Source organism: Myotis brandtii, unplaced genomic scaffold, assembly GCF_000412655.1.
Source record: "Myotis brandtii unplaced genomic scaffold, ASM41265v1 scaffold150, whole genome shotgun sequence".
In the NCBI taxonomy this organism is placed as follows: Eukaryota; Metazoa; Chordata; class Mammalia; order Chiroptera; family Vespertilionidae; genus Myotis; species Myotis brandtii.
The window spans coordinates 39,274-48,075 of record NW_005355411.1 but is presented as its reverse complement, the minus strand read 5'-3'; the positions used below and the strand labels follow the sequence as shown (position 1 = coordinate 48,075).

Here is an 8,802-nt window from a genome sequence, read left to right as displayed (position 1 = left end):
TACAGTTCTCCTTTATTTGTGTCTGTAATACTTTTTGTCTTCATGGTACTCTTATTCCATTTTCCTCTGGGGTTTTTGTTTATGGAAGGCTGTCTACTTACACGGGGATGAAGGAAGAAGCGCATACCTCTGATCCTGCCATCTTGCTGATGTCACTCACATTTTTCTTTTGACTGTGATTTCATTTGTCCTTTGTTGTTCTACCACAGTATTGACCCTCCATGTTCTTTGCATCATTTATTGCAAGCAATGCCTCATCACAGAAGAAACACGACTTTATGAATGACACAGTGGACCCCAGGCAATCTTTCTTTGGGGAAGGGTCATTGGGGAGGAATTCACGACAGGCCTTTGTTATATTCATAGGTAGAAAGCCAGTGTTTTGTTACACTTGTTCATTCCCCAACGAATTATGCTTGTTTGTGCTTATTGTTGATACTTTGCCAACTATTTAGTTCTAATTATGATCATCTGTACTTAGAGTCCCAGATCACAGATAACCTTCACCTGTCTTGACTTTGCACCTCTGCCTCTTTCACAGTTCTCTTTTTACTGCAAGCCAACCTTGGTCCATACCTGCAGCATCTTGGAGAGCACACGTGTTATTATATTGAAGTTGTATATCCTGTGATCTACTACAAATAATTTTTATGGCTTTGAGTAGCTTGAAATTATTCCACAGAGACTCACATGGTCAGAATGTAAAGTTCTAATGGAAGCCGTTTGTGCAAGAACAATGAGTAGAGCCTTCCTCTCTTGTTTGTATCTACTCATATGCGTCTGTCCCTCTCTTGGTGAGATTTCCATCATCGACTGACTTTAGGGGCCACGTTATTTATAACAGCAGTTTTCTCACTGTCTAACTCACTCATCTTGAAAATCTTTCTAGCCGAAACCGGTTTGGCTCAGTGGATAGAGCGTCGGCCTGCGGACTTTAAGGTCCCAGGTTCGATTCTGGTCAAGGGCATTAAATGTATTTTATTGATGGTTTTACAGAGGGGAAGGGAGAGGGATAGAGAGTTAGAAACATCCACGAGAGGGAAACATCAATCAGCTGCCTCCTGCACACCCCCCACTGGGGATGTGCCCGCAACCAAGGTACATGCCCTTGACCAGAATCAAACCTGGGACCCTTCAGTTCAAAGGCCGATGCTCTATCCACTGAGCCAAACCCATTAGGGCAAAACAGGACTTTATTAATGACACAGTGGACCCACAGGCAGTCTTGCCTAGGAGAAGGGTCTTTGGGGAGGAATTCTCGGCTGGCCTTTGTTATAGTCATAGCTAGAAACCCAGTGTTTTCTTACGGTTGCCCATTCCTCACCCAATTAATGTGTGTTTGTGCTAATTGTTTTTATTTAGCCAACTTCTCAGTTCTAATAGTGATCCTTTCTTGGATTCCCAGCCCACAGATAACGTTCACCTCACTGGACTTTGCACATCTGCCTCTTTTACTGGTCTCTCTTTACTGCAAGCCAACGTTGGTCCATGCCTGCAGCACCTTGAAGTGCACACATGTTATTATATGGATGTTGACCGTCATGTGCTCCAATACAATTAATTTCTATGACTTTGAGCAGCTTTAAATTATTCTACACAGACTCACATGGCCAGCATGTAAGGTCCAAATAGAAGCCATTGGTTCAGGAACTTCCTCTGTTCTTTGTATCCCGTCCTGTGCTTCTGTCCCTCTATTGGTTTGTTTTACATCATCGACTGACTTTTGGGGCCACGATATGTATAACAGCAATTTCCTCAGAGGATACCTCACTGGTCCTTAAAATCTTTCTATGGCATCATGCCTAGTCATGACAGATAAACATTCGTGGTGAAGATACTTTGTTTTGATGGGATCGACACATACTTCACCAGTGTTTCCTTTTGTTCAGGTTGCTGCTGTGGAGCAGAGAATGTGGAGGCAGCGACTGAACAGAAGGTTTCTGTAAGAGTGTCACAGGAAACGAATCCCACGTTAGCCTTGTCTTCCCAGAAGAGCCACCCCTGTGAGAGTTGTGGACTAGTCTTGGGAAACATTTTCCACGTGATGGAGCTGCAGGGAACACAACACGGACAGATACTGTTGAAGTGTGGGGCATGTGCAACACGGTTTTATTTCACTGTAAAATTTCACCAGCAGCATGTGAGAAAGAAGTCTTTCATTAGAAGTGTGGACAGAATCTCACTTGCAAACAGCTGCAAGTTCAATGTGTCCCAGAATCGTTTCACCTGCAGGAAAGTTGGGCGGGGTGTCCTTACCCAATCAGGACATCTCCACCTAAAGGCCCCTCAGACCAGGGACAGTCCAAATGGTATTTCAACTCCTGAGATGATGTTTCAAAGGAGAGAAAATTGTTACACCAGGAAAGAATATAAGAAAGACATTAGTTGCACCCACATGTTTATTGAGGAAAAGGGGGTTCATGTTGGAAAGCGATGTTTTGTGTGCTCTGAATGTGAAAAATCTTTTGCAACTAACTCTCACCTTCGTAATCATCAGAGAGTTCACACAGGAAAAAAGCCTTATCAATGCACTGAATGTGGGAAAACTTTTACCACTAACGCCAAACTTCGTAGACATCAGAGAGTCATCAGAGAGTTCATACAGGAGAAAAGCCTTATAAATGCACTGAATGTGGGAAATCTTTTACAACTAAGGCCTACCTTCACAGTCATCAGAGAGTTCACACTGGAGAAAAGCCTTATAATTGCAGTGAATGTGGGAAATCTTTTACCAGTAAGTCCTACCTTCGCACTCATCAGAGACTTCATACAGGAGAAAAGCCTTTTAAATGCAGTGAATGTGGAAAGTCTTTTATCACCAGCACTATACTTTATCGTCATCAGAGAGTTCATACAGGAGAAAAGCCTTATAAATGCACTGAATGTGGGAAATCTTTTACAACTAAGGCCTACCTTCACAGTCATCAGAGAGTTCACACTGGAGAAAAGCCTTATCAATGCAGTGAATGTGGGAAATCTTTTACTGCTTGGGGTGCACTACAATATCACCAGAGAGTTCACACTGGAGAAAAGCCTTATAATTGCAGTGAATGTGGGAAATCTTTTACCAGTAAGTCCTACCTTCGCACTCATCAGAGACTTCATACAGAAGAAAAGCCTTTTAAATGCAGTGAATGTGGAAAGTCTTTTATCACCAGCAGTATACTTTATCATCATCAGAGAGTTCATACAGGAGAAAAGACTTATAAATGCACTGAATGTGGGAAATCTTTTAAAACTAAGGCATACTTTCACAGTCATCAGAGAGTTCACACTGGAGAAAACCCTTATAAATGCACTGAATGTGGGAAATTTTTTACCACTAAGGCCCACCTTCACAGACATCAGAGAGTTCATACTGGAGAAAAGCTTTAGAAATGCAGTGAATGTGGGAAATCTTTTACCTGGAGCATTGACCTTCATCATCATCAGTGTTCACACAGGAAAAAAGTCTTATCAATGCAGTGAATGTGGGAAATCTTTTGCAGGTCGCAATGGTCTCCAATAATATCTAAGTTCTTACAGGCGAAAAGCCTTATAAATGCATTAACTGGGAAATTTTATACCAGTTTCACCAACCTTCACCATCATCAGACAGTTCATACAGGAGAAAATGCTTATAAATGCAGTGAATGCAGACAGTCTTTTACAACTAACTCTCACCTTCATTGTCATCAGAGAGTTCATACACGAGAAAGTCGTAATGAGTGTAATTAATGTGAGATATCTCTCTGCCTAATTTGTAAATTTGCTTTGCACTAAAGAGTCCGAATATGAAAAATTTCTTCGATGTGTTGAAAATGTAGTTTCTTCGTTAGGAGTTAACAATTGTATAAGAAAATGTGTGAAGTCTCATTGCTCTGAATTTTATATCATACATTTAATCACCTACATTATGTAACGTACCTGCAACTATTTTTGCTGTGCTGTTTTTTTGTTTGTATGTTGTAACCATATGTATCTATGTTGGACTGTTTGACATACAGAGCTATCTTGCCAGGTCTATGTCATTGCATATTTATGTTGCTGAAGTTATTTCACCTGAACCACTTATAAAGGCCCCTACAGATGGCCTCAATCACCATCTTCATGGGCCCAGCGAAGCTAACTCTGTTGTCTAATTTGTTGAAGTAAATTAGAAATACCTGGACCCTTAGTGTTACTTGTTTCTCTGTCGTGAGTTACCACGTAGGACTGGTTACTGTTGGCCCCAGTAAACATAATCTTGCAGAGGACCTGCCATTTTCAGGGACAAGCTTTCCCTTGATGCCATTGATGAACTTATTGAGTGCCTAAGTGACCAATGAAAGAACTGCCAGTCTCACGGCTCTTTCTTTGCAAAATAATGAAGGTTTTCCCCTAAGACTTCTTTAATGTTGGGCATTCAATTGACTCTATGGGTTAGTTTCTAAGGAGATTTGGGCTCTCCAAGCATGATGACATGAAAAATTTATCTGAGGTCTCAAACATTTTTGCCCTTGGGGGAAGACTGTGGTGCAGGAATTAGCTCAGCAGTTTTTGCCAAATACATTGCTGCCCATAATTTCCCAGGAAACACTGTAGTCTCTCTAGTCCTCACGTGAATCTGGATGCATTGAGACAGAGAGATCACTCCAAAGAGCGTGTAGCTGTGACAACCTCAAGTATGTTTTCTAGCAGCTTGAATGTTTTTCTTGTTTTCAAGGAATGCTAAGACATTTGAAGGGAACCTCCTGTCCAGGTCTTGCAGAGGGCCATGTGCCATAATGCCTACTATTGCATGGGTGATGGGCACTGGTTTCAGGACCACTGCAGTGAGTGGAAACCGTTTCACTGCAGAAACACTAACCTAATTCCTGTTGGACCAGACTGCAGCCCAGTAGATGGAATGGTCTTCATCTAAACCTGCAACAAGAAATTTTTTTGAGGGAAAGACTATAGGAGCCATGTGTACACAGATCTGAGGGACATCTGGGTATGTTTATCTTCTGTGGAGCTGTCATTGTCCTTGATTATAATCAAGATGTTTTCTGTCTTCCTGTAGCTTCTCAGATGTTCCCATCAGAGCCATTGGTGCTCTGGCAGCAAAACTAAGAGGAAAACAAAGGGTGTCTTGAATCCAGGGATGTGGCTTTTGTGACCCAGCCAGCATTCTTGTTGGTTTGTGTCCGTGGTTGGCAAACTGCGGCTTGCGAGCCACATGCGGCTCTTTGGCCCCTTGAGTGTGGCTCTTCCACAAAATACCATGTGCGGGTGTGAACGTACAGTGCAATTGAAACTTCGTGGTGCATGCGCTGAAGTCGGTTTTCGGCCTGGGCGAGTCTGTTTTGAAGAAGTACTGTTGATATTTGGCTCTGTTGACTAATGATTTTGCCGACCACTGGTTTGGGTGAAAGTACTTCATTGTTCGTTACATTTACTGTCAATGAAATGAGACTTGCCCAGAGGGCATAAGAATGTGGATTGAATATAGAGTTGAAAAACCTGTTGTTACAAAATAAGTGAATGTACATTTCTTTTATCTTGAGCCATTTTATAACAGCTGTAATTAGTAAATTATATGTGTTAAATATGCTGTTTTATAAATCTTGACATGTGCATGAAACTGAAACCATCATCTACTTATATAAAAACCATGGGTGGTGTTTATCACGACCATCAGAATCCCCACCAAGCGGAAGGAAGTCAGTTCTGTAGTGGTTGTCTTGGCAACAGCAACGCCCTCCCACCCAACTGTTACCCAGAGCTTTTTCTGGTGAGGGCGGGGATTGAGGCAGGAACCTGCCCTCGGAGCATGGACCCACTGAATTCTGGGTTGGTCTCCCAAGGGCTGCGCCCTCCCTGAGCTGTTTCCCGGAGCTGTCTGGGTATAACATCAATCCAGAAGCTCAACCAAGGCGAAGGAAGTTTGTCTTGCAGCGGTTTCTTGGCAACGGCTGCACCCTCTCCAGAGCTGTTTCCTGGAGCTATTTCCAGTGAGAGCGGGGTTTGAGGCAGGAACCCGCCCTCAGAGCATGGACCCACTGAATCCTGGGTTGTTTTGCCAAGGGATGCACCCTCCCACTCTGTTTTTCCTGTGGCCTGAGGGAAGAACCCACCCTCAGAGCATCAGGAGCACCCAGCAGCAGTCAGTCCTGGATTGTTGAGGTGGAAGCCATGGCATGGGAGAACTCTGGGCCTGGCTCAACAGGCGGTATGGCCAACCTTCAAAGAGGGAGCCCCATTCCTCACAGAATCCGCTGTTGGATAGCTTGCTGTAAGTGGCCTGCCAGCCAGGAACCCCATTCTCCTGCACCCCGGACCCTAACAGGAGGCAGGAGGTAGCCCCTTTCCTCACGGAATCAACAGGTGGCCAGTTTGCTAATTAATTCCCTTTTAAAAAAATATATTTTATTGATTATTTAAAGAGAGGAAGGGAGAGGGATAGAGAGTTAGAAACATCAATCAGCTGCCTCCTGCACACTCCCCACTGGGGATGTACCCGAAACCAAGGTACATGCCCTTGATCGGAGTCGAACCTGGGACCCTTGAGTCCGCTGGCTGATGCTCTATCCACTGAGCCAAACGGGTTAGGGCAATTAATTCCCTTTTAATGTGCATGAATTTCGTGCACCGAGCTACTAGTTCTACTCATAATATTGATCATATCTATGACTGTGTAGTTGCTTCATGACCTCCTTTAATCTGTCCCTGTTCTTCACCACTTTCCTAGTAACCAGGAATTTACATTCCATTTTAATACTTATCTTCGCTTCTTTGAAGTATTTTCCTGCTTTAATTTATATTTCATAAATTCTTGGACATTTATTAAAGATATATTAGTAAATCATCTTTTTATTTTTTTGATAGTCTTTTCGTTTTTGTTAATCCTCACCCGAGGACATTTCTCCATTGATTTTTTTTTTTGGAGAGTTGAAGAGAGAGGGAAAGTCGAGAGAAACATCGATGTGAGAGAAACACATCGATTGGTTGCCTCCTTCATGAGCCTTGACCAGGGCCTGAGCTTGGAAATAGTCTTGAACCAAGGTACTTGCCTTTGCCTGGAATCTAATCTGGGACCTTTTGGTCTGCAGGCCTAGGCTCTATCCAGAGACAAACCGACTAGTGCTCTGGTAGATATTCTTATCTTTGAATATATCACTGTGTGTCCATTTTAGTAAATATTTCGTTATTTCTAATAAAGCTGGTACAAACATTTTTGTATAATTCTTTATATGGATATAAGTGTTATTTACCTTTGTCAGTCGGACATCTTCCCAGGGCTTCAGGGTGCAAAAGGCCACAACCCAGGCTGTAGGATGCCCCCTGTGTGCTGGAATGTTGTGGACCAGGCCTGTAGTTTAAAGATATTCTGTAAATTTGTGTTTCTACCTCACTGTTGTTTGATTGTATTTTTTGTAAGAATTTATAGTGAGCCTTTTCTCAAAGTCTTAAGTGCTTTTTTTGTATTAGAATAATATGTGTTAATATTTTTAAATAAATATTTTAATTGATTTTTAAAATTTTTTTCATTGATTTCATAAAACAAGGGGGAGAGCAAGAGATAGGAACACTATTGTTGAGAACACAGTTGTCATGGCCCAGTTTTTCCATATGGACCCATGAATGAGGAGGTCATGGTTCCATTCACAGTCAGGGAGGATGCCTGTGCACTGGCTTCTTCCCCAGTGTGGGGCATGCAGGAGGCAGCTGATCAATGATTCTCTCTCAGCATTGATTTTTCTCAGTCTCCGTCTCCTTACAACTCCAGCCTCTTCCTGCAGACACCTCCCCAGGTCAGGCACTACTCACTGCCCTGGTGCCCACAAGCACCTTTATCTTTGGGTGCATTTTAGTAAGAAATGGGACCTACAAGAAGCCACTAACTGCTCCCGGGAAGCAGGTGCTGTGGGCACTCAGGTCTCATTGTGGTTGGCCCCACCTGGGATTCTCCAGCAGCCTCACCAGAGCTCCCTGAATCTCCTTTGGCTGAATGTGACATGCAGATGATTGATGGCGCTTACTCTGGCCTTCCAACATCAATAAAAGTAACAAGCTGACTACTTGTTGCCAGGATTGCAGGGTTAGATTTTTGAGCATTTTCTCTTTTAAGTCTCACAAATTCTTTATATGGATATAAGTGTTATTTACCTTTGTCAGTCGGACATCTTCCCAGGGCTTCAGGGTGCAAAAGGCCACAACCCAGGCTGTAGGATGCCCCCTGTGTGCTCAACAACCTGGACAAGTAGAAACTCATATCAACTTCCTCAACCTATTCAGTATCTGAGAAATGAAGTCAGCTCTCCAAGTTTACACCACAGACAAGTGTCAGATTCAAAAGCTGGATGTTAACCCATTGTTGACTCCAGGTCAGACACAGTCTCTACCACTGATGTGCATCACTCACTGTTGCAGGTACAGTCTGAGGAACAGGGTGGCTCAGCTGCAGCTCCTGTTCATGGTTGCAGTTATGCATTTCATCCCATTCCCTTGACACCCTTGGCCTCACCTTGTTCAGGGCAATGGCATCATTTCTCACGTGCAGTGGTTTTTCCTGGGAACCTGCTTTCAGAGTGAGCTGCTGTTGGTCTGCCTCCGCTTTGATCCCAGAGCAGAGTTTGACCCACATGAGACCTGGGAAATTTGGGCTGGGTCTCTGTACCTTCGCCCACATGTTGGGTGTCATGCAGTGCCCCCATCCACTGCGATGAATTTCTTTTTTTAAAATCTTTATTGTTCAGATTATTACAGAGTTTCTCTTTTTTCCCCCCATAGCTCCCCTCCACCCCGTTCCCACTACACCCTCCATCCTCAACACCCCCCCCCCCGCCCATTCCCTCCACA

At 43.4% G+C, this 8,802-nt stretch overlaps 1 protein-coding gene and 3 pseudogenes across 1 annotated transcript; all 4 read left to right on the top strand.

The window, feature by feature from the left end:
• LOC102256961 overlaps positions 1-8,802 on the top strand; it is a 44,724-nt pseudogene that overhangs the window by 15,013 nt on the left and 20,909 nt on the right.
• LOC106725260 overlaps positions 1-8,802 on the top strand; it is a 38,402-nt pseudogene that overhangs the window by 25,678 nt on the left and 3,922 nt on the right.
• LOC102261547 overlaps positions 1-8,802 on the top strand; it is a 19,626-nt pseudogene that overhangs the window by 7,713 nt on the left and 3,111 nt on the right.
• Positions 2,421-3,774, top strand: LOC106725263 (gastrula zinc finger protein XlCGF7.1-like). The gene is made up of 2 exons (XM_014535764.1): positions 2,421-2,440; positions 2,616-3,774. The coding sequence occupies exons 1-2, from the start codon at positions 2,421-2,423 to the stop codon at positions 3,373-3,375; spliced, it is 780 nt and encodes a 259-aa protein (XP_014391250.1). The 3' UTR covers positions 3,376-3,774.